Here is a 26,884-nt window from a genome sequence, read left to right as displayed (position 1 = left end):
TGACAGGACCCCAGACAGAAGAGGTGAACAGCAGAAAAATAGTTAAGTGTGGCTTATAAAATTTTGCTTGATAAATAAAATAACCTAGCAGAACAATTAATAAGACTAAAAAAAAAAAAACAAATTATTAAACAGCAATGCTAACAAATTTTTAAGGCACCCAAACAGGCAACAGAATCTAGGACAATCTTTCTACAGAGGTATTTTTATGCCCCTAGCAAATTACAAAGAATATATTCCAACTAGAGGCAACATGCTGGAGGCTTAATAGAAAGACGGCAGGGGAAACTGGCAGCATTTTTTGGACCTGCAGAGAACTAGAAGAATACAAACATCCTCTGAAACTTTTAACCTGGCTATTTGGTAACTTTTAGGTTATCAAGGAATAAAATACATTTTAGTTGTAGTAGTGAGCCTTAGTGAGTATATTTTTGATAGCAGTCATATAGCAATCACTAGAAAATGGAGTTGTAAAATAAAATGCGATGATGTGGTGAAAATCATAACAGAATTCAGGAAATGGAACACAGATGTAAAGCAAAAAAAAAAAAAACAAACTGCACATGATCAAATGGCAGATACAGGAGCAATACATCAATAACAACATACAGATTGAGCACCAAGGATCTTTAAAGTGTGAGGCTTGTTGACAAGACTAAAGATAAGCAATCAAAAGAAAATGCAGTATGGATGAGTCCTGTCTAGAAAAAGGGTGAGGATCTCATTTGTATAGTATGCAATTTGGTGTTATTTAAATAGTTAAAAAAGTTCTTGTTTAATTGTGACACGTAAAGAAGACTCGTTATATGTAAGTCATGTATATCCATGCTATACTTACATAGTTGTGTGTGTGTGTGTGTGTGTTATTAAATAAAATTAATTTGTCAGGAGTCCAGAAGCCCACATTAGTTTAATCCCAAGTGTGCAAAAAGTTGTCCTAAGATTAGTTTCACCCTAAAAGTGCAAAACTCGTCCTAAGATTAAGCTGAAATCAAAGAAAATACATAAAGTAATGCATCCAAGCATGCAAATATACAACTGATAAACATAAGATTAAACCAGGTTAAAAAAGGAAGAACCCTGCACGCCAACAACCCATTCGTAGAGCAATGACAAATATAATTGAGGCTAAAAGAAGTCAAAGGTTCCACAGAACAAAGATCACACCAAGAAAGCCTAATATATGAGGTATCGTGACAGAAAGAATTAACGAAAGTAATATGAAAACCTGTAATCTAGAAATCAACAGACTGAACAAAGACAAAGTGCCATTTAGGGGACTACTAGCACAATCCTAAACATCCCAAAATGTAAAAATACTCAAGACATTTCTAAAACTGGCAGAAAGTCAGATGCCATGAAATTAACATCAAACATATACCTTTTCTGAAAATGGTCAACACTTAACTATCCAAAAGCACTTGCAACCACAAAAAGAGAAATGCCGGCGCAGAACTAGGTAGCATTGGGAACATGACTACAGAAAGAGAGACAAAATAAAGCAAATCAATATAAAAAGCAAACAATAACACCATTCAACAATGCTGTGACAGCAGGCAATACTGAGGAAGTATGGATCAAAAGGATTGGGCTAGCCTGGATGCCTAGAAATTAAACTTCTATTTGGGCACCAAATGTAAGAGATTCTTATTGGTCTTCTTATACCTGAAATGCTTTGCATGTTTGCCTATTTTCTATTTAGAGTGTATGTTCCATACAAGGGAACCAAACATTTCAGAATGATGCAAACAGACTAAACTCATTTAAGTGGAATATTTACACATACATCACTCTGGCATGTTCAAAAAGCTTCCAAGGGGTTCCCTGTATCTCAGCCAATCTCAAAACATAAAAGCACAGTGGTATCCAAGTCTAAATCCAGACTTAGAAACACTGTTATTTTATTTAAAACAAACAGAGGATGGTAATGCATAAAGCAAACAATGACATTTAGGAAGCAGCACTCTGAGACAACATGAAGAATGCAACAAAGAAAACGAGAAAAGAAGTACAAAGACTCATACATACACAAATGATATGCATTCATAACTCTCAACCTCTTAGCACAAGAAATCTTGACAAACCCGAAACAGTAACAGGGGGACAAATGTCCAATTTCAGGGATAGATTTTAATTATTGCTCTTATAAACTTAGAAAGATGCTAGAATAATAAAATATGCATTAGCATGCAATATTCAAAGGATGTCAAGTATGAAACTAAAGTATCTGTCATTATTTACTGCCTTCAATCCTCAATAATTTACAAGAAAACCACAAATGTTATGAGGAACAGATAAAAATAGAAGCAAAACTCTGGGCATTTAAGAGGTATCCATGCATTGCTGTGGGCTATCCACCAGGGAAATATTTCAAAACATGTCCATCAATCTCTAAAAGACCACAACTATAGCTTTTAGGAGAGCGAGAGAACCAAATAACTTATTACTTCACAGCTGCCTCTTTATAAATGAACAGAATAAGCATATACTATCAGTGTATGCAAACAGTGTACCAGTAAACTATTTCTGTTGGATCTGTCTTGTCTTTTCATTGCACTTCAACAATGAAAAGATGCAAATGATCTTTCTTCACATGATTAAATTTGGAAAGCTATTCAAGCCTTTAGGGAGAAAATGAAAACCATAACATTTAGAAATATAGAAATAACTAATGTACATCTCATAAAATCTTTAAAATAAATCCTTCTGTGAATTATTGTTGATAAATGTGCATTTAACCTACTTGCTTCTTTTTAGCTGATGATGCCCATTCCCTTCTTAAAACCAGAAATCCTCTGTAACAAGTTCAAAATTTTTGCAAGAGTCTTTTGCAAAAAAAAAAAAAAAAAAAAAAAAAAAGAATAACTACGACGACAACAACAATTTTTATCACTAAAGAGGAGGTCTGGTGCTCAGTACTGGAGGTAACAGAGGTACTTGGGAGCCTCAGAAGTTGTAAGAGAAGAGACTACTTTGTTAATAAATAATGAAATGGAATAACATGAACCATAAAAATCAACTGCACGTTAACAGAAGTTCCCCTAAAGGCAGTGGATGCTCTTGAACTTCAGTGCAACACTGTCCCTTTGCAGTGTGCAGCTCATATTCATAATTTTTCCCATGGGAAATCCATTGTACATGATGGGCAGTTTGGAAGAAAGTTTGAAACCAAAGCCTGTTCTGAATACTGACATACTGTGACACCAGATAGTTTACCGGGGATATCTGGCGACCTCAGTCTGTAATTCTCTATTAGTCCACATCCAGGAGCCACATACTTCAGAAATAAATGTTTACCAACAAGTATGCTGTCTACATTGTGTATTTACAATACTGTTTCAAAAATAAGAGTGATGGGCACTGTGTTTTCATTACGCACACACACAATACTCCTTATAAAAAAAGCATTTGAAACAAGAGTATTTCAGTATTTCTGATGCATAGTGGCTCCCTTGTATGACTTTGCTTATGATTAGCTTCAAAGAAACTGGAAGCCAGTATACAGACATCTTGTGCCACAGATCCCTAAAACAGGATCTTACAGGTCAATTTTCCAACGTTAAACTATTTGTGGATCAGGTATTAACATTTACACATGCAGGAGGAAACAAGATGTACAACAAAAAACAATGGTTCTAAAATACACTCATCATAAAGTTATTTTTTTTTTTTTGCAACCTTATATCACCCATAATTATTAGGTCAAGTAACCTAAACGCTTTTAGGACTGCAGAGAGCCTCACGGTCTTCTGTATCTACAAGAATGTACAGTAAGTTGTCCCTTTCTTTGAAGTGCCAAGTTCCCTTAATGCAAACATTACAACCGTGGATGCTTTTCTTGAAGGAAAATCTAACTTCAGTCTGCAAAGTACTTTTAAAGTTGTTTAGCAGCACTTGAGTCTTCCATGACACTCAGACCTTCAGTTTCATCGTCAGAAAAAAATAATCACCTTAATTTTGGTTTAAATGTTTCCAGAAGATCAGCATAATTCAGTTTCAGCTTGACTTTTCATTGAACAGAAGGCTGCATTCAACCATCACCCATTCACATACTGTAAGAATTTTTTTCAAGTACAGTACCTGTGTTAAAACAATTGTAATCTTAAGACTTGTTTAAGGGTGTGGTTCAACTCTGCATTAAAATGTACTTTAAGCTAAACTTTAATGAATGCTAAACAAAATTAGAAAAGCCAGATAAATGGATCTGAGAAAGAAAATTGGCACTCTTTAGTTACTGGCTCCAGGTCCAGCTTGGTAGCAGTTCTTAATCTACCTCGGTTGCTAAAAGGTAGATTTGCAGTGTCCAAATATGCCTACAGGGAGGTGCTTAACATGTGAAGACCACTGTGCTGCTAGCTGGAAGAATTTTACATCATTCCATTCCACGCCATCAATCATCACTGAAAATTAAGACAAAAACAATGCGTTAAACATTAAACTTCTGCTAAGAGAATACTCAAGAATTATGGCAATACTGAAATGCAAAAAAATCAAAATAGTCAGGAAGCCCTTTTAAGCATTGCAGTAGGATTACAATCTAGTGTACAGCAATTCTAATTTACCAATATGAATGGCACTTGAAGGTATACTCAGGCTCTCAACTTCATGGGAGATTCTTCAAGTCTTGATGCCTTGCAGTTTCTAAAGGAATAAATATATATTTCTAAACTTTTATTGCGGTTCTCTATTAAAGTTTTTAAGTATATTCTACTCTGCATGTTCGTGGTGGGTTTTTACATCTTTTATAGGACATGTGGTCCAACCTTGGAGCTGTTTTTTTGTTTACTTCATTTAATATTATAGCTCCAGCTCCATTCGTATTTGATTTCCAGCTTCTAAAGGAATAATGGTTAACATTCAGTCAACAAAATAAAAAAAATGAACTAATTGAAAACTACTCTCTACATACTGAACTCCCCCTCCCCCCAAATTAGACATTCTTATTCTTAGTACACATCCCCTCCCCCCCAAATTAGACATTCTTATTCTTAGTACACATTCTAAAATAACACCATATGAACCAGAGAGCATCAAACTAGGTTTTATAATCCTTTTACAGAATTGCCGTACAATTTTCATGTAAAGAAAGACCAACAGCAGCATAAAGGGATACCCTGAATGTTGTAAAATAGACAAAACTACATTAAACAAGTATTTAATACATAAACAGAATGTAAGTATGAAGTACTTATTACAGAATCAGAATACAAAATAATCCATGGATAACTCTGGTTGTATTGCTGCAAAAAGGTACAAAAATATGTACACTGTGTACATAGAGTGCAGACTTGTAACGTCTTCATCGTCTACTTCTGTATTCTCATGGCTTATTGCTGATAACCAATCAGCCCATTTGTTCTAGGGATATGAGAGCTAGGCATTCCCAAATTGGGCAAGAGTCCTATGGCTTGAAATGCACATTAGCCCTTCTGTTCCCTGCTGACAGTCAGATGGTACAGAGCAGGCCAGCTAGCTTGCAGGTCCTGGGAGAAAGTTTATCCTCTCCCCTTGACAGCTCCTCCATACCTGCTACTGCAGTTCCCCGAAGAGAAACATGGCTCTGCATGCTGGATTCACCTCAATTTTACTGGTATTAAGCATCATAACAGCATAGACTCAGCTGGTTCAAACTCCAGTAGGTAGCAACTAGTACTCCTGGTAGGTATCACCTTTGTGGTGAGGCACAGCCTCCTCCCTCACCCTGGAAAAAGAGAGCCACCCCCAGATGCCTGAATCGATACATCCCCAGCTAACTCATATTAGTACCAGTTGCTACTTGAACTCAGTTTCCCTGCATATGGGGTTTAATCCCTCAATGCCACAGAGTTAGTGCTACATTGATAATCTTGACACCTACTTCTCCTGTTCGCAAGTTAAGAATATGTTTAAAGCGTCTATATTATTGGTATGCCTGCATCAAGATTTATTTTAAGACACTTTTCTCCCTCTGCTGAAAATGTGCTACACTCATTTAGACCATCCTGATTAAAAAAATGTAAATAAATAAACATGTCGGGAAATTCTATGAGAGATCTGGGAGACAAGTTCCAAGTCCTGCATTAAAACAAAATACAAATGACCATGGTACAATAAAAATGACAAGACTAAAATAGATAAATTCTTAAGGTAGTGTGTTTATGCAGACACTATATTTTGCAAGTTACTTATACGTTTCATTTGATAAGTACTAGGCAAACAGTCTACAGGACCATTTTAAAGCTAGGTAAAAAAAACAAAAAAAAAAACTATTCAAATGTTTCCTCTAGCCTCAAGGACAGCAAGACAAGATAGACCATGAGAATATTTGAGGCTGCCCATCCAATTACCTAGGTTTAATCTGAAGGTGAAAAGGGTACTACTCTGCTTGTCATGTAATGGAATTTTTTTCCAGAGGTGAGGGATATGTTGGAATATACAGCTATCATGCCAATGTGTCTTACTTATCTACTGATGCTGACAAGGTTTAGTTTCTTTACCCCAAGTACCTGATGCACCATTAGTTATGAGAAGGACTATGAGATCAAATAGGGGTTAGATCTTTTATGGCACGAATACTAGGCATATATCTCCACGGAGGAGTCTGAGTACAGAAAAAGGGCTGCCAGTCTTTCCTGATGACTAAGATTTTTGAGGCCACTGATCTTTCTAGTTATCAATCTATCAGGTCTCTCAAGTTGTGTGACATTTTTAGATAAATACATGCCAAAAGGTACATTATATTCAAATAATGGGTCTGATAAAATATGAGTAAAGGAGAATTAAGATTTTTTTTTTTGGATCTAGTGGAGAATGCATTTGGAAATTAGCAGGTCCAGATAAAAGGCTTTCTGAACTACTGTGAAGAGACATGATGTTCAGATAAGGAATTATCAACAAGAGTACTCAGATCCTTTACAACAGTGTCTGATTGGAGGGGTGCATCTCCTAAACAGTGAGACTTTTTTTTATTAAAATGAACTACACTTTTTTACATTTAATTTGAGACTATTGTTCTTACACAAATTGTTAACATATTCTAACCCATGTTGGAGCAATTGTGAGTTAGTAGATTGAACACCGCCACCCAATTAACAGTCATCTGCAAATGTAGTTAACCATTGGCCTGAAGGCCTGAAAAAATATTTAGCAAAAAATGACAGGGCCCGAAACTGAGCTTTTGGTAAACCACTGGTAACTGTTTTACTTTGAAAAATGGCACGTGCTTCTCTAAGGTTCTATCAGACAACCAGTTAGCTATCCATTGCACATTATAAGGATTTATATTCAGATTTACAAGTCTGTCAATAATGTTTGTATGGCTAAAAGGATCAAAGAACTTGGCTAGGTCTAGATATGCTGCATGTACTGCATAACCATTATCTACAGCTTTGGTTATTTTTCGCACAGAAATTAATGAGGTTAAAGAGACAAGACCTTCCTTCCTATGATAAAGCCAAATTGATGAGGGTCCAGGGTTAAGAGACTTTCAATGTCCAGATTAATGAAGTTTGCAACAATGTACTCCATAGCTTTGCATATGAGGCTAAAAAGACTAATGGGCCTATAATTACCAGGGTTTGTGATTGGGCCTACATTGTGTAATGGCATTACAGCAGCTGTTTTCCAGGCTTCAGGAATTTGACCAGTGATGATGCTTAGATTAAATAGCTTAAGTAGTGGTTCAGAAAGACCGTATTTGGCACTGATAATCAGGCAACCTGGTATGTTGTTAAGGTCCATGGATGAAGTATTCTTAGTTGTTGAAAGGAATGAGAGAAACTGTCCCATAGTCATTAAAGATGGTGATTGGGATTGTGGAACCTGTGGGATAGCTATAACTAGGGGTGGAGTAGAATTTGCACTAAATTTGTTAGCTAGGATACTAGCCATTTCATTTGGGTCAGTGTGTGTAGTATTACTGTGGACTATCTCCTAACATTGTTGCATGTTATTTTCTTAACTTCTTGGCATAGTTAAAGAAACATTTACAGTTATTTTTGGTTTTAGTGGCTATTTTAAGTTCATACTCAACTTTGAGACTCCTAATGGTTCCTTTAAGCTCTGTTAGTTTGCTTGTGTGTGCTCTTAAGGTAGGTATAATGAGACCTCTTATAAGCATTAAGCAGTTTCTTTCTCTTGTTATACTATTTATTTATAGCGGTATTAAACCACAGGGGGTTGTTTTTAAAACTTCTCACCATATTTGTTGTAGATGGGAACTACCTTATCAATACAATTATTTAAGCAGGAGTAGAAGTCAGAGGCATACGTAGCAGCTTTAATAATAGGATCATTCAGAAGAGGATTACAGCAGAATTTATTTAAGTCAACTAAATGAAGAGAAAGTTTGGTTTTGAGAAGTCCCTAAACACAGAGCTATTTACCGGGGAAGTACAACCAGTTTTAAAGGAAAAGGTCACTAAATTATGGTCTAATTTAACAAGACATGATTATACTTATGGAGCTGTGCAAGAAGTGGCCATATTTGTGAGGACTAGTTCCAGAATACTAAGGCACCTAGAAGGGTGGTTAACTGTGAAATAGAGTCAGCATTTATAATGTCAAGGAAGCACTGAGTATGCTGACCATTGGCAGTGTAGGTCAGCCAGTTTATTGATGGATAGTTGAAGTCGCCCAGTAAGAAGGTCTTGGACTTAATGGGAATTTAAGCTAATGTGTTACGATAGCTATCATACTCAGAAGGTGACATAGAGGATTGTTCTACAGATAGCTATAAAGTGGTAGTTAGTCTTGTTTAGGGTGATTTGGACTTCCAAGAGATCCCATGTGGTTTCCCAAGACATCTGTTGTGAGGTAATGAATAAAAATAAAATCTAATTGCAATTTAATGTACTATTACAGTTGATTCATTATTTATTTTATATCAAGGTATGAATTATTTATTGTCATTCAAATGCTGTGATTCTACTGGATGAGACTGGTTATGCATTTTTCCATCATTATTATTTAAAAAAAAGTCTTTGAATGTGTGTTTTTTATTCTGATGAAGTCCTGTGAATTTTTTGGGATGAAAACAATTAAATTTGATTATAAGCTGCAAAGTGGTTAAAGCAGAAAGACTTGCCAGCCATCTCATCATAAGCTAACACATACTAGATCCTCTTTGAATGACACCAACAACATTGCCAATTATTAAAGCCAATTATCTTCTCCTTGAATTTCAGCATCATTCTGGATGATGGCAAAACATCACTCAAGGCCAGTATCTTTCCTGCCTCAGACACATGCATAGCAAGCTTCATAGGTGTTTACTAGGCTAATGACCACAAGGGCCTTTTTAAGCCTAGCCATGCATCCCAAATCTCTGACAAGTTCTGCTACCCTTGATAAGTGTAAGCATGGGCCTGACAGATGAACTATTTACAGGTTGCCTATGTCCATTAGGGACATAGGTGCCAAACCAGGGATGAATTTACAGTTTCCCATCCAATTGTCCAAGTTACACTTGAATTGGGTTAGGGAGGAACTCTGCTTCACATGGATGGGGAGCCTGTTCCACAGATGGGGTAGTCTCTGGGATACATATCTCTCTCTCCAGCAAGTCCTGTTTATATCACAGGCAAGGTTTAAGTCTTTAGAATGGGTAATTCTGGTGCGGTTTGTTTTGTGTATATGCAGGAGGTCCATCAGAGTGGGGTATGACAATGCCCTGTATGCCAGGCATAGATCTCCCCCCTTCAAAATACCGTAGGAAACAGAATACAAGGATAGAGCCTTGAGGCAGTCTGCACAGGACATATTACTTACACCCTGTATTCTTTTAATAAAGAACCTCTGTGGACATACCATTTTGTTGGCTATGCCTGATTAAGTACATACCAAAGGTGGCATTGCACTCAATGATAGGTCTGATCAATGCTGAATACATATTAATTATATACTTCTGCATGTCCCTCTGGTTAGAGTGTCTAAGGTCATTCACCTGTATATGGACCACTATTAGGTCCTAATCATATTTGTCAGGATGGAGGGATCTAAGAGCTCTTGTTACATCCCTGATCCTGGCTCCAGAAAGACAGCTGTCACCCTAGTCTTATCCAGTCTGGTGTGGTGCCCGTATGCCTTACAATGGAATCACCTATTACTAAAAACATTACCATGGTTTGATGCAGTCTCAGTTGGCCATAAGAGCTTGGAGTCTGCACCTTTATGACTATTGTTAGTAAGCATTTTAGGTGTGGGTGTGAAGAGTGAATGTGGGTGTGTTCCTGCTGTGTATACTACTAATGTCTGAGGTTTCTTATTCTTTAGCCTGGCAGGCTTAGGCAGTGTTCGCTTAACAACCTCAGCATAACTTGGTTTAGTGGAAGTGTTCTCTGCTGTATGTGTATATCTGTTGTGCTTTTACTGAATGTGTGCTGAGGTAAGAAGGCAGCTTCCAAGTTAATTACATACTTACACCTCTTACATACTGACTTATTGTGAGATAGCAATAATGAGTTTTTGGTAAGCATGAGGCAGTTACTACACTGTCTCAAAATACTTAATGCTATCAGCCTGGTTACAGAAGGGAAACAGCTGACTCAGATTTCATACTGTCCAGTGCTGATAAAATGGGTATAGGATTGGTTAAGAAGATAACTGGGCTAGAAAAAGATGATAAACTAGGATATGGCTAAATGTATACTGTAGTAGTCACAATGTGCAAAAAAGAAATGTAAAAGTGACAGACTATGTGGGGTCAATAAGGACATGGGCAAATTCAACTAAATATCTTCACCCAATACACTAATGTGGTTTCTACCTCGCCAGTAAAAACAATGAACAGGTAGTCTAACTCGGTGGATTAGGATGCAACTGCAATAGCTACAGATAATCTAAATGATTAGTTTCAAGTGCAGTAATAGTATGTCACAAAGGTAACCTTGTACTCCCTGCTGTGGTACTGTAAAGTACTATAGCTTCAGATACTGTACACTATACCAATTAGAACAAGCAATGCTGTAAAAATACTAGTGATCAAAAAGTGAAGTCAGTTACTACGATAATAAGTAAATTTGTTGTCATAAACCTAGAATGAGTAAAAGACAACACTGCGGTTTTATCTCAAACAATGCCAGTAGTAAGAGCACCAAGGCAACAAGACACAATTGCGCAGTATTATTTAAAATCAAATACCACTACAGTCAGCAAATCAAAAGTCAACAGCAGTACAATACCAACAAGAAAGCAAAAGTGCAATGCTGTTTAAACTGAACACAAATGCAGAACAAAAGTGCTAATTTCAGCAATGTGTTCATGAGAAGGCCAGTTAGTATGTTAGTAACAGACAATGATTTCCCTATATGAAGCCTATATGATGTTTGGCAGTATAACAATCAGTCACAGTAGTACAACAAGGTTATGAAAAATAAGGAAATGAAATTTATATCAAATAGAATAAAGATGAGTGGTTCCCTTACCTGTTGCAGACTGGGCTCTTTTGTTTAATACCTAACAGGACAAGGACAGGCTTGTACTGCTATGCTTGCACAGCAGTACATCGAACTGAGCAAGCCTCTTTGTACTTAAAGCCTGTAATGCTCTGTTTTTGTAAAAGGTGGCTAATCAAAATGCAGGCTATGCCACCTCAGAAACTGACCAATCAAAATCAAGCACTCCAACCCCCTCACTGGAACCAAAGCTCAGGCAGCTGTCACATGGAAACTTCTGGTCTCACCAAAGGCTGGAACACTACAGACTCGGTCCTAGGAAGATGATGAAATCCTTGAAGTGCAATGAATCAGCAGGAACCCAAATAGAAAAGAACTTTGTAGTCTTTCCCTCCTTCTCTGTAGTCTTCTTATCTTCAGAGTAGCCCAGCACTAAAGAGCAGTGAAATCAGTACGTCTCCTTGTATTTGAAGACTATAAGGCTCCAGGCTTCACCCTTGTAGAAGCTGGCCAATCAAAATTCAGCCAATTTCTTCCTCAGAAAACTGGTCAATCAAAATCAAGCACTCCAATATGTCACTGGAACCCAAGCTCAGGTAGGTGTCACATGGAAGCATCTGCCCTCAACAAACGGCTGCAGACCAGGTCCTAGGAAGCTGATGAAGTCTTACTGCAATAAATCAGCAGGAACCTAGATGGAAAATGGCTTTTAGTCTTCTTCTCCTTCTCTGTAGTATTCTTGTTCCAGAGCATTTTTATTTTTCCCCAGGGTTCATAAGACCTTCTCCCCTAAAGAAATAAGACCTACTGCTTCTGAGAAGGGCTATTTAACTAAATCCTTATCTGAATATTTAGAAACCTGTTTTAAGCCTTTGGTACCACATGTAAGGGCATGCACATCACCATTTTTGTTACTGCTTGTTTCGGAAATTCAAGTGGAGCAGAATGTGGTATTACTATTATTATTATACACCAATATTCCCATGAAGGGGGTTTGAGGGCCCCTAGCTATAAAAAGGAAATGGTGGCTTTATATTTGTTTAAATTCATTGAAATTGGCAGAATGGTTAAGATATTTACCTTACAGATATACAAGGTGGAGGGTTTGATTCTCACACGGGGTAACTGGCTAGGCTTAAAATGGGCCACAAGGGCAGTTAGCCTAGTACAAATCTATGAACCTAATGCTTTTTGTTGCAGTTAATGGAAATGGCATTATCTAAGAATGTCTTTTATTGTGAAAAAGAGTGTTGTATACATATTAAAGTTATGACTGTGGGGGTAGTGTTCACCCCCTTTATATGTCTTTTTTTTTAATTTGTATGTGTACCATACCTAAGTAAGGTAGATATGTGAAGAAGATACTCAGATGACATTTGGTTGATTTGGAAGGGAGACTACCATGAATTAAAATGTATTAACTATCTTAATGTCTTTATTTGCAATTCAGTGCTAAGGCTAAATTGTTTACAACAGATTTTCTTGACGTCATTGTTAGTAAAACTATGGATGGGTCTCTTAACATTGAATTATATAGGAAACATTTTAGTAAAAAAATCTTTATTTAGAACTAGTTGTTATCCTAAATGTATAACATCTGACCAGGGAAGCATGTGGCACTGGCTTTTCATCCTGGCAGGGTCAAACAACATACTTTCTAGGTAGGTGGATAGGCACGTAGGCAATGGCAGTGGGAGATATTTTTGGATGAAAATGCTTTTTTACTTTTTTAAATATACTAGCACTTGTACTATTTGTTTTTAATCTGACAGGTTCAAACCAGATACTTTATCAGGTAGTGGGTATGGGGCTGTTTGTGGATTAAATGATTTGGGTATGGTGGTGGTTTGTGGGTTAAATGATTTGGGTATGGGGGTGGTTTGTGGATTAAATGATTTGGGTATGGATGTGGACTGTGGATAAACACAACTTCCATTTACCTTTTTTTATCTTGTTAGGGTTAAACCATATACTTTAGGAAATTAGGGAGTAGGTATGGGGCTGCTTGTGGATGAAATGATTATTTAGGTATGGGTATTGTTTGTGGATGATTAGGACTTACACTATTTGATTTTATCCTGGCACGGTCAAACCAGATACTTTGGGAAGTTGGACAGTGGCAATGAGGACTGTTTGTGGATGATATGATTTGGGTGTGGGGGCTGTTTGTGGATGAAATTGTTATTTTTTATTGAACAGGTTCATAGATGCTTACTAGGCTAACAACCACAAGGGCCATTTTAAGCCTAGCCAAGCATCCTAAATCTCTGACAAGTTCTGGGACCCTTGATATGTTTAACCAAGGACTTGGGATATAAACCATTTACAGGCTGCCTGTGTCCATTACAGGACACAGGTGCCAAACCAAGGATGGATTTCCTGTTCCCCATCCAAAAGTCCAAGTTACTCCTGAATTGGGTCAGAAAGAAACTCTGTTTGTGTTGCAGATATGCAGGAGGTCCATCAGGGTAGAGTCTGACAATACCTTGTATGCAAGGCATAGATCTTCCCTCAACAGCCTGTAGAAGAGAGAACACAGGTATAGGGCCTTGAGGTGGTCTGCATAGGACATGTTGCCTATGCTCTGCATTTTTTTAATGAGGAACCTCTGTGGATGTTCCAATTGCTGGATATGCCTGGTTAGGTACATACCAAAGGGGGCACTGTACTCAGTGATAGGTCTGATGAATGCTGGACACAGTGGAACAATGACTTCCTTGGACCTAGATGCAATACCTCAGTTTATAAGTTCCACAATATAGAATGACTTCCTAACTACTGTAGACATGGGTTGGTCAAAGGCTACTCTGTGTGTGGCCCCAAGTCCCTCACTACTGGATCAACTCTTAGAGGGGTGCTGCCATGCCAAGGTCTTGCATTTTTTTTCCTGCCAGTGTCAAACCATATAATTTAGGAATTCAGGCAGTGGGTATGAGAGGTGCTTGTGGATGAAATGATTTGGATATGGGGGGGGGGGGTCTGTTTGTGTGCGAAATAATTATTTTTTTTAATCTAACAGGATTTGCACATTTTTTATGCTGACATAGTGAAAGTAGATACTTTAGGAAGTTAGGCACTGGTACGGAAGCTGTTTGTGGACAAAATAATTTCACTATGGGGGCTGTTTGTGGATGACTTTTTTTAAATAGTACCACTTACTCTATTTATCTTTATCCTGACAGGGTCAAACTGAATATTTTAGGAATTTAGGCAATGGATATGGGGACTCTCTTTGGATGAAATGATTTTGGTATGGGGGCAGTTTGCTGTTGTAGTTCTGGTTTTATAAGACTAATATGCTTTTGGGTGAAGCAAGATGGAATGTAACCACTGTGACTCTTTGGGTGCATAAAAAATAGGTTAAAATAAACATTATTTTTATGGGTTTTTTTTAATCCTGGCAAGTACAATTCAGATACTTTAACAAAGTCATGGGTAAGGGGGCTGTTTGTGGCTGCAGTGATTGACCCTACTGTTTTGCTGCGGCAACTCTGGCATTGTCGAACTAAGGTATATAGTGGTGAAATAAGACTGATTACAAGTTCTGAGATCTGACTACTGGACGTGAAAAAATACATTCATGAACCATCATTTTCTTTTTTTATTTCTTAACCTGGCAGGATCAATCCAGATAATGTGGGTGGACAGTGATGATGTGGGCTGTTTGTGGATGAAATGATTGGCCCTGCTGTTTGCTACTGTAATTCTACCTTTGGAAGACTAATGTGCATTTAGGTGAAACTAGATGGAATACAAGGTGTGACTGTTTATGTACATCAAAAATACATTAATGAAAGTACTATCATTACTGCTATTATATGTAAAGAAGACTAGTGCTGGTTGACTGTTTAGCATATGCAATAGTGTCTGACCAGTTATTTATATAAAATGGTAAGCATTGGTTGACTCCACTGTAATATAGCCCTGGTCCCATTCCAGGTATCCTCAGCCCATTTGGCTGCTTCCCATACCCCTCTCTTGTTTTGAAGTCACCAGCTGCCACTGCATCCGATACTCCAAAGGCCCATTTTTTTAAGGCTTAAAAAGAGTTTCTAGCTTATTCAGTCTTGAACACCTCTTCATATCGATACATAGTGAAAGTTTTAAAACATGAAAAGTCATCTAAGGTGATATCCTTGCTTAGCAGAAGTATTTCTGTGTTAAGCAGGAATGGAAATCAAACCAGAAGTACACAAAAAAATCAGACAACTGGATGTGCTAAAAAATTAAGGAATATAAGGAGGAGGACCAGATGAGAAGGGAAAAAAATTGTGGAAAATCTATAAATAAAGTGGCAAGTACAGAGATGTATGTCCTGGAACAACCACATGTTGATCAAAATTTGAAGCAAGAATTGTTAAGGATAGGTGAATTAAAAAAAAATGATGAAAGGTTAATGGTGGTCCAGGATACTGGACTGCATTCATGTTAGTTTAAAAAAATCCTTTGAACAGGTGGGAGAAACAGACAAATGCAATTTCTGTAAAAAAGAACAGGAAACAGATACACATCTTACTGCTGGGTGTGATACACTCAAAGCAGAGGGCCTGTATACTGAAAGCAAAACTGTTGCGTTGGGGATTGTGCAAACACTGCAATACAGAAATAGCTGAGATGCACTGGAAACCTGGACCACGAAGCATTACAAAGAATGAAGATGTGTGTATCAAATGGGATCACCCATTACCAACAGTTGATCAAAATTGCTACATCTAGTGATTACAATGTCTTACAGAGATGAGAGCAATGTGGAAGAGAGTCAGTCAGTCAGTAGTAGTAGAAAGGGGACTATGGACCTTCCTGCTTAACAAATGAGCATCATCATCTAAACTAATTTAAGCATAACTTAGGCCAGGGGATGGGGAATAGGAAATTTACCACTGGTCTGGCACCTATGTCTTTATTTGACAGAGACAGCCTGTAAATTCCTGACTGCCTATGCCCAAGCCTACATGTACACCTTTAAATAACCTGAGGTTATCAAAAATGTTAGATACATTTGGGAAGCATGGCTAGGCTTAAAAAGGCCCCTTGAGGTCCTTAGCCTAGCAATCACCTATGAACCTATGAGGAGCACCACCTGGCAGAGTTTAAGGTGTGCTCAGGAATGTTTGGCAATAAAACACAGGAAGGCTAATCTGAATGGAAGAAAATGCTCATAAGGGGTAAGAAAATAAAGTCCATCCATTTTTCTCTCATAAACCCTTTAGGACTTAGCTTATATCTTTCTTCAGTCTGAACTCAGATTTCAAAAAGAAGTAAAAAAAGAACTATAACACAATATACATTTAAAAACATCTCATGCATATAAATGAATTCTGCAAAGAGTGAGGAAAACTGGCAGAAGAATAATTTGATACTACAATGATCAAATTACCTCCCTCTCAGTGAAATGATGTTTCAGCAATTAACCCTCAAATAAATAAATAAATAAATGATGGAGGGTTGTCTGTAGGTAGCTGTAACTTAACAGGTCTTGCAAGAGAAGTAAAAGAAGTCACTGCGAAAGTAAATCCTATTATCTAGGTTTAGCCAATTACTTGTGTTGCCTCCTGGCAGGAAACTGCAAAACTTCATGTCAAGTGTCAATCTGGGTCTCATTCTGGAATGCACTGACAAATGTATGTCCATGGCTTCCTTACATATCTTGCGTTACAGCATGCTCTTTTTTTTTCTCTTTGACTCAAAATTCATCCACATGGATGGATGGGTGTAATAGACAGATGGTTTCTTCTTACATGTGACAAAATAGCATACTTTTATAAAACAGTACATTTCAGGGATGCATAAATTACAATATATTCTTTTAAGACTCTTTATAAAGACAAAGCAAATCATGTTAATAGGACCATATAACAAACAATAAAATATAACTGGATTATCCAAGTACTGCAAAACTGTGTAAAAGAAATGAGCAACCCTATCCTTACACCTTTCATGCCAACATAAAATTAACATGCTAATGAAATCACACATATACCAAATTTTTATATTACTTCCACTTTAATCATCTTTTGAGTGCAGTAATAAGGCATATAAGGCCATTCAGAGAAAGGAGGCATAGGCCTTTCACATGTACATTTTCTACTGGATGGTTAAATTCTAGGCAGAGATGGAATATTTGGAAAGTATCGTCCTGTATTCCCCAACCTTCCTTTTTTTCTTTCTCTAAAGACATTAACAGTTTATAAAAAAAATCTTAAAAGATGTTAATAGCTTTTAATATCTTCTGGCAAACTTCCTGATGACAACTGACACAGTTATGTAGGACTATACCAGTTCTGTAAGCCATAGTAACAGCATCAACTGCATCATAAGTACTAGGCTAACCTCTCCTGTGGGCCATTTTAAACCAAGCCAATTTCTGTTTTGTGCTCAAAATAACTATTTCATTTGGTTATATATTGGCCTGTGAAGTTTTTTTTTTCAGTTATTTTAAATGTAATGGTGACAGTAATATAAACAGGTGGCTTTGTGTTTTTCTTTTTCTCCCTTCCTCTCTCTTTCCCTGTTCAGTTTTAAGAAATGTAAGCCCTGCAACATTCAAAAGGGGGGAGAGGAAGGGTCTGGTTAAGAGAACATGACAAAAGAAAAATTAGTGTGCTTTTTCTCTTGCTTGCATAGGGGAATGACTGGGTCAAGGCCCTTGGCTTTATCCAGTAACAAGTTTTAACAGAAAGCTAGTAAATGAAAAAGAATATTGAATATTATAAGGCTTTTTTTCTGGCAAACAATATATCCTTAGCAGTTTTCTGTCTGGTTTGCATGTTGCTAGAACACAATCTAATAAAGAGATATGACTTGGAAAAAGTGTTTACTGAAAGCATTCAAGTGTTTTCTCACCTGGGAGATCTACAAAGATAAGACAAACCCAGACACCATTTACTAAAAGCGCAGACTGTATCATGCTCTTAGCACGAATTACCTTTTTTGGTTAACTGTAATCTGTCTGTGTGTTCTTATTAGGAAGGCAGAAAGTACAGTTTTGTACCTACCATAAATGTAGATGTTCGAGTGTTCACCCTGCTGCAGTCATCACACTTGGGTTATCCTGTCGTCAGGCGGTCCTGCAGTTGGGCAGAATTCCAAAGTCTTGGTCCGACGTCGGTTGCTGTCGCCTCATCCCTGACGTCAGTGCGCCAGGGGTATATATATTGCAACTGATGCCATTTTCTTCAGTTTTTCTTGCCCCAGATGTCAGGTGCCCCCAAAAGGGTGATCAGAATTAGTACCAAATGGTGTGAACACTGCACAAACACAAAATCCCTTCAGCTAAAAGCAAATACCTCAGTAAGGCATAGCAGAGATTTAGCCACTAGATCAGAGGGGATGGAGGGAGGGTAACCTGGACTGCAGCAGGGTGAACACTCAAACATCTACATTTATGGTAGGTACAAAACTGTACTATATTCATCGTGTTACCCTGCTGCAGTCATCACACTTGGGTTGAATCCCAAAGCTATGGTAGGGGGGAGGTATCATAGAGGGTTAGTGGAGGCAATAAGGCTATGCAGAACTGCAGTGGCGAAGCCCGCCCTGGACTTAGAGTAAAGAGGCAAGTGATAGTGTTTGGTGAAGGTGTGTACAGAACTCCAAGTTGCAGCTTCTAAAATTTCCTTGGTAGGAACCCCCTGAGAAAGGCTGTAGAGGTAGCTTTTGCCCTGGTAGAGTGGGATCTAATGGTAGCAGGAACTGGTTTCCCATGATGGGTATAACAGAACCGTATGCAATGACCTATCCATTTTGAAATGGTTTGCTTGGATATAGCCCTCCCTTGAGAAGCTGTAGCAAAGGATACAAAGAGCTGGTCAGTTTTTCTGAAAGTCTTAGTTTTATCCAAGTAGTAACGAAGTTGCCTGTGAATGTCCAAGGAATGCTGGAGTCTCTCACCTTTGTTCTGTGGATTGGGGAAGAAGGTGGGTAGGTGGATGGTTTGATTTAAAGCTACACTGGAAACCACCTTAGGCATAAAGGAAGGATTATAGTTCATAGAGAAACTCTGTCTTGATGAAAAATGAGGAACGGTTCCACTGCCATTAGTGCCTGTAGTTCTGAGACTCTCTAAGCTGAAGTTATTGCCAGGAGCAGGGCAGTCTTCCAAGATAGGAACTGAAGGTCTGCAGAGAAAGCTGGTTCAAAGGGAGGTAGCGTTAGTTTTTCCAGTACAAAGTTGAGGTCCCATGTTGGTGTAGGAGCTCTCCTAGGTGGTCTAATGTTTTTTGCCCCTCTGAGGAACTACCTTAGAAGAGGATTTGAAAATAAAGGTGGATTCGTGTCGTAGTGAGCTGAAATAGCTGAAGCATGGATTTTAATTGAGGAAAAGGAAAGTCCTTTGTGCATCATCTCAGCTAAATACTGCAGAATGTGAGGCATGTGAGGTTGAGTTGTGTCTTGGCCTTTAGCTTGGTTCCAGGCACAAAACCTTTTCCATTTGTCCGAGTAAGCCTTCCTGGTGCTTGGCCTCCTGGCTTCCAGAATAACATCCAGAACTGCTTGTGAAAGAGGAGCTGGTTGGATGTTTAGTAGATTTGCCATGCAGCCAGATTTAAAGTTTTGAGCTGGCTGTGTAGAATCTGTTTGTTTTGTTGCGTGAGCAAATGGGGTATTTGAGGCAATATCCATGGTGGGCTGTGAGCCATATTCTTCAATAGCGGGTACCAGTGCTGGCATGGCCAGTCTGGGGCTATGAGAATCAGTCGTGGTTTCTCCTTTTTGACCTTCAAAAGAACCATTGTGAGGAGAGGTAATGGAGGAAAGGCATTTGCTGTCAGGTTTTTCCAACTGAAGGAGAGAGCGTCCACTTTCCAAGCTTGATGGTGGAATGTCCTTGTACAAAATTTTGTCAGTTGGTAGTTTTGAGGACTGGCAAACAGGTCTATGTTTGGAAGGCCCCATTTCTGAGTTATCATTGTAAATATTTGTGGGTCTAGTTTCCACTCGTGGGGATCTTTGATGTTTCTGCTTAGGTTGTCTGCCAATGTGTTCTTCTGTCCTGGCAGAAATTGAGCTTGTAACTGGACTTGGTAGGCCAGAGCTGTGTTCCATAAGATCATTGCTTGCCTGCAAAGAGGGTAGAAATGTGTGCCCCCTTGTTTGTTTATGTACCACATTACTGTGGTGTTGTCCGTCTTTACTGCAAGTTGCCCTGGATGTAGTAGATCCTTGAAGGCTGTCAGAGCTTTCTGTACAGCTAGCATCTCTTTTTGATTTATGTGCAGTTTTCTTTGTTCTGCAGTCCATAGGCCTTGAATGCATTGTCCTGCCATGTGTGCCCCCCCAGGCGTAGTCTGAAGCATCTGTTGTGATAGTTTGCCTGGTTGGGGGCAAGGTGAAAGGCTGACCCTTGTTGAGGTGACATGCCTGTGACCACCATAGAAACTCCTGTTGAAGGCAGGGAATGAGAGATATCATTGTGTCCAAGCTGTGGCTGTGTTGAGACCATACGCTTTTTAGGTACCACTGTAATTTCCTCATACGCAGTTTTGCAAATGGTATTATTAGAATGCAAGATGCCATGAAGCCCAAAGCCTGCAGAATTGTTCTTGCAGTTAATTGGGTCTTTGTTGCCATTATCTTGAAATATTGATTCAGTTGTAGTTGCTTGTCTGGTGTTAGATAAGCCTTCTGGGCCGTTGTATCCAAGCTGGCACCCAGGAATGTCATTTTTTGTGAGGGTACTAGTTTTGACTTCTTTTCCTTTACTGTGTACCCCAGACAATTTAGTAGATGCTTCACAAAGGCCAGATGATGTAAGAGAATGTATTTGCTTTCTGCTTGGATGAGGCAGTCGTCCAGGTATGGATATATTTGAATTCCTCTTTGTCTGCAGTATACAATTACTGGTGCCAGGCACTTTGTGAAAACTCTGGGTGCAGTAGATAAGCCAAAGGGCAGTGCAGAGAATTGATAATGGGTTGAACCTGCAATGAAATGGAGGTATCTTCTGCAACTTTGTCTGATAGGGACATGCAGGTATGCCTCCTTGAGGTCCAACGTTACTAGCCATGCTTCCTTGCCCAACATGGGAAGTAGCTGCTGTAGTGTTAGCATCTTGAATTTGGGAACTTGTAAGTAAGTGTTTAGAATTGAAAGGTCCAGAATTGGTCTCCAAGCATTGTCCTTTCTGGGTACTAGAAAGAGCCTTGAGTAAAATCCTTGGCCTTGCTCTCGAGTAGGTACCAGTTGAATGGCTCTCATGTCTATGAGAGCTGTAATTTGCTTTTGTGCCTCTGCCCATTGATTTTGTGGCAGGTTTGGCATTCCTCTTTTCAATGGCAAGGTGTGAAAGTGGAATCTGTATCCTCGTAAAATTATGTCTAGGACCCATTTGTCCTTTGTGACCATGTGCCAGTTGTCTGCAAAAAGTGCGAGTTTTCCTCCCAAGGGGGCTGTCAAGAGAGTACTGCTTGGCCAGATGAGGTGCAAGTCATTGAGTTTGCCTTCTGGTGGGTTGAGACCTGTCTTCTCCTCCCTTCTGTGTTATAGTGCCCCATTGGCGAGGTTTATACTGGGCTTGTGGTTGTCCTCTGCCCCTTGGGCGCCTGTATTTACCCCTCTGTGGTCTGTCAGTAGCCGGAAAGGACCAATTTTTTGTTGGCCAGTTTCTACTGAAGCGAGGGGGTTGTACTTGTAGGAAATCTTTGACTGTTTGCATTGATTTTGCCTTATCTTCCATTTTCTTTAAAACTTCTTCTGCTTTAACTCCAAAAAGAACATCCTGCTGTAAGGGAGCATCTAGTAGTTTTGCTTTAACATGATCAGGCAGAGTTTGTTCATTTAACTAAGCATGCCTACGTATAACCGATCCAGTGACAGCTGCTCTGCAAGAGGCCTCCAAAGAATCAAACCCACATTGTAAGGTATGTTTGCCCACCTGCTCAGTGGCGTGCAACAAATCCTGTACTTCTTTCAATTCAGATTGTTGAGGTAGGGAGGTTATCCTTTGCTTTAACTGAGAGATTAGAAATTGCTGATACTTAAGCATATGAAATTGACAATTTAGTGCCCTCATAGCTAATGTGGCTGAGGTGTAAACCTTTTTCCCCCACCTGTCTAGTGCTCTGGAATCCCTCTCAGAAGGTACTGGGTTTTTAGCCATAGAAGCCTTAGCCCCCTTGGGACCCTGGGAGATAGTCTCTGGGTCAGCTACTGGGCTTTTGTAAAGAAATTTGTGGGAATCAGGTACTCTGTAGTATCTGTCAGGCTTAGCCGGAGCAGGAGGAAGAGAGTCTGGGTTGAAACTGGATTCTAAATAGACATCATCTACAATATCCAACACAGGTGGGATGGCTAGAGGTCTCTGTTGGGGGAGTAAGAGAAACTCTCTGAGCCTTTTCTTGGAATCAGAGTAGTCCTGACCTTCCCAGTGAAAATGTTCCCTCATAGTGTGTAAGGTTTCCCCAAAGGAGTAGTCCTCAGGAGGAGAAGCTGAGGGAATAGAGTCCTCAGCATCAGAATCATCATAAGGAGAGTAGGAATAATCTTGGTCCTCAGAGGAATCCGAAGAAATGGACAGTTGCTCAGAGGAAGCAGAGTCTTTCTCTTGTCTAGGCCTTTTGTCAGGAGGGGGCTGTGAACCCCTGATAAGAGAAATCAAATCTTCAGCCATTTTGAGCATCTGTTTCTTAGGAATAGGGCCTTAAACAGGAGACTGAAGTGCAGTCTTTTTAGATTTAGAAGGAGTCTTAGACTTAGAAAACGTTTTAATGGTGAGAGTCTTCGGTCTGAAAATGCCTTCAGAAACCGATGGCGTTTCTGTAGCACCGATGTCTTTAGGAGCTAAGTCGTCAGAAGGGCCTGAAGTAAAAGGCTGCGTAGGCCTAGTACATTCCGTCCAAATATCCGTAGCAGTCTCGGGTTCCAGATCTGCGGTAGTCAGGGGCTGTGTCGGAGCCTCATTGAGAACCGGAGTACTGGAGACCGGATCAACCGAGGCCTCGGAATCTGGCTTAGGCCTGGGCTGTCGGTCCTTATCCCTGCATTTTTTGTGCACGCTGGTAGTCGATAGCTCCAACGGCATGTTATAGTTAAATTTTCTACCAAAATAGTGTCGTGCAAAATCAAATCGCCTTTTAATAGTACGCTTATTAAACCTAGCACAAAACCGACAAGAAGTGACGTCGTGATCAGGGCCTAGGCAAGGTATGCAGTAAGAATGAAAATCCTTATGAGGTATTTGCTTCCCACAAGAAATGCAATTGTTAACTTTTTCTGACATCGGTCTGAGGCAAGAAAAGTTTCCCCAACGGGGTACTTAGCTTTATAGAAGACTTCAGTCTGAAATTCGAATTCGACAATCTCAGGAGTCGGCCGACCGGCACTTGCGAACTGCTTCTGCTTCGGGCACCGCGTGGCAAGAAAGACTGAAGAAAATGGCGTCGGTTGCAATATATATACCCCTGGCGCACTGACGTCAGAGATGAGGCGACAGCAACCGACGTCGGACCAGGACTTTGGAATTCCGGCCGACTGCGGGACCGCCTGACGACAGGATAACCCAAGTGTGATGACTGCAGCAGGGTAACACGATGAACATCTTCAGATTTTGAAGATGTACATAGTTTTGGGTGTTATTACTAAGTTAATAGGTTTTAGGGGGGGGTTGTTTTTTATTTGAGGGCTTTCAATAAAACACAGTTTTGTATGATGGGACATAGGCTCAAATGGATATGACAAGAAACAACTGTACAAAAGACTAAGCTGCCAAACAATACGTCTGTAACATAAAAGTTGGAACTAGACATTTAACAAAAACCGTTATATGTAAAAGGTGGGAACAAAAACTATATAAGAAAATAATGGTTTCTATAATGTCTTTCAATCTGAATGGTCTCACAGATAAATATAAAAAAGAAAGAGGATTGAACTATATTAAAAAATGTAGAGTACAAATAACTATGCTACAGGAGATGCACCTGGAAAAACTGAACATGAGAATTTGATAAAGGTATTTAGAATGGTTATTCAGCAGAATACCTGGGGCAAAGGAAAAGAGTAGTACTTATATTGCAAGAGGAGCTCCAACAGTGATAGAAGAAGGAAAAAAAGACACTAATGGTAGATTTGTAGTACTAAGGGGCTACTGGCAAGGGAGGAGGATTACACAAGCATGTATTTATATTCCACCTAAAACTGCTATACTGGAAATTAAGAAACTTCTGGGAGAAATAATCCACTTTCAGCAAGGAATATTACTTAAGGTGGGGACTGTAATTTGGTTCGTAGCATGAAGATGTGTCTGGGGGCCTAAAAGGGAAAATATAACAAAGGAGGGTAGATTTTTGAAGGAATTTATGAAAATGTTTGGCAAGGAAGATGTGAATTCAGTACTAGGAGTTTGAAGTGAATTTACATATTATTCTCTGAGATATGAAAACTGAGCTAGGGTAGAGAGAATTTATATTTCACAGGAACATGTGTACTTAATTGAAGGTCTTGAAACACATCCAATAACTATTTCAGATCATGCGCCAATAACAACTAAAATAAAAACACAAGGTAAACAAATAAAAATGAGACACTGGTGCTTTCCCACCTATCTGTTAAAAAGAGGGGAATTTAAGGAATGGGTTTTGGAAATTATTCAGGAGATATTAGAGAAGATCGATATTTCTTCTGAAAATATAGCTAGGGAGTGGGATACAATTAAAGTGGAGTTTAAAACTAGGGTGGAAATAAAGGAAAAGGGAGATATGGTTAAGAAGTAACAAGAACTATTCAGAGGAACTGACAAATGTTAAAGTATTGCAAAATATGGGGAATCCCACTGAAAAAAGTATAGCAGCAACTGCAGAATGCTAAACAGAAAATAAGGGATTACCTCTGTGATAAACCGAGATGCTGCCAGCCCAGCTAGCTGGAATTTTGTAAAAAATTACATGTCACTTGAAAATATTAATATGATTTATATAGAAATGTGACACCACCAGGCTAGCTAGATAGAATTTTGTAAATAATTCTTTGTCATTTGTGAATAGTAATATGATTTGTATGCTTGTCTTACACATGTAAGAAAACTGTTATCTGCTGAACTTCAAAAATATAACCACAGTGCACCCTGCTGGAAAAGAGCAGAAATGTGTGTAAACTATATACCAATGCAAATGTATCTTTTCATCTTAGAAGTTAGAATATACAACATTAACTTGCAATACTCAAAAAAATTGATAAGTAAAGAGTTTTACAATGTGTTATAAAGTCAGTTTATCTCAGCCAAGAGACAGGATGTCCAGGCTAGGGGCTTCTTTCTATTGTTTGGAAACACAGGTAATTACAGGTTTCCAAGGTAATTGTTTTACGACGTCCAGTTTCAGGCAAGCTTCTAAGAGATAATTGTCAGCTTCTGAGAGAAGTATTTTTAACAGAGACATGTTAAATTTTAAGTTCCTGCTAGCCTGGGAACTAGGCAGAGGTGACAAGAATGATGTAATCTGAGATGATTCAGCAGTAATGTGTTAATTTAAGAACCATCTCAGAGAGAAGGTCTATGCATTTTGTATTTTGTTCTGGATCTGACATCGCCAGCACGTTGCCTTGCTCTACAAGTAAGTTATTTAGAACATAGTTCTCTTAGAGATAGATAAGAATATAGCAAGATTAGTTTGATGTTTTCTGTAATTATGTGAGACTGTCCTGCTATGCTATTTTAAAGTATTTCCTGTGACTGTGAACGCTATTGTCACTGTGTTGAGTTAATGAGTATCGTTTTGTGCTTTTATTAATTATTATTAAATATATTTAAAACCTTTTAATTGTGGCTGGTTTTGCAGAGAGATATTTAAGCTCTTAGAGTACTTGCATATGTATTTGGTGATACTGTACAAGCCACTCCTAAATAGCCTTCAAGTCTTATTCACAATTACCACTTGGATAACAGTAATATCACACAGTAAGATTGGGCACCCTTTGGGAAGAACCTTATTAGTACCTGATAAGTAGTGGTTGGTGGCAGTGATTTCTACCTTATAGTCTGGGCAGAAGGGGGCATAGCTAGTGAACCTGTACCAGCCTTCCCCAGGAGTGTGTGTGTGTGTTTGTATATAATTCAAATCTCAAAGTATGTGTGTGTCAGCTACTTGGGCAGGGACACAAAGCTCTGGTTGGACAAAGAGGGTGCTGGAGGTTTTAGCTTGACCAATCGCCTGAGATCTTAACCCTATACCTGTGCAAGTGGGGAGTCTTATTGGGGATCTGGAGAGAGAGAGGGACAAACCAGCCCCAGACTGACTGTGAAGTCTGTGTGCTCTTAAGGGAAATTGTACTTTACTGTGTGTGTACTTGTTATCTTCCCAATGTGCACATCCCTCACTGGTGTTAGTGATGAGGATTGAGGCTCCTTGATTACTGGTGCAGTGCACAGGCATCACAACTTTGATAATGAGTTTACAAAGACTGCTGTCAAGCAACTGTTTTTTGATAATAAGTCTGGAGCACAAAAACTTTTAGCACAACAGCTCAGGCAACAGAAAGTGGACTGGGCTGTCATCAAGCTTAGGGAGCCTATAACAAGGAAG

General features: G+C 38.9%; 1 protein-coding gene across 1 annotated transcript in view; it reads right to left on the bottom strand.

Moving 5' to 3' along the window:
* Nucleotides 1–3,312: 3,312 nt before the first annotated feature.
* Nucleotides 3,313–26,884, bottom strand: part of PACS2 (phosphofurin acidic cluster sorting protein 2) — a 1,734,969-nt gene continuing 1,711,397 nt past the window's right edge. The window contains exon 25 of the mRNA XM_044073533.1: nt 3,313–4,400. Within this exon, the coding sequence (XP_043929468.1) occupies nt 4,282–4,400 (119 nt within the window). The 3' untranslated portion in view covers nt 3,313–4,281. The remainder of the gene's footprint in view (nt 4,401–26,884) is intronic.

The sequence above is a fragment of the Protopterus annectens genome, chromosome 6.part0 (assembly GCF_019279795.1).
Source record: "Protopterus annectens isolate FY-2018-M chromosome 6.part0, PAN1.0, whole genome shotgun sequence".
In the NCBI taxonomy this organism is placed as follows: domain Eukaryota; kingdom Metazoa; phylum Chordata; order Ceratodontiformes; family Protopteridae; genus Protopterus; species Protopterus annectens.
This window is presented reverse-complemented; position numbering and strand designations above follow the sequence as displayed.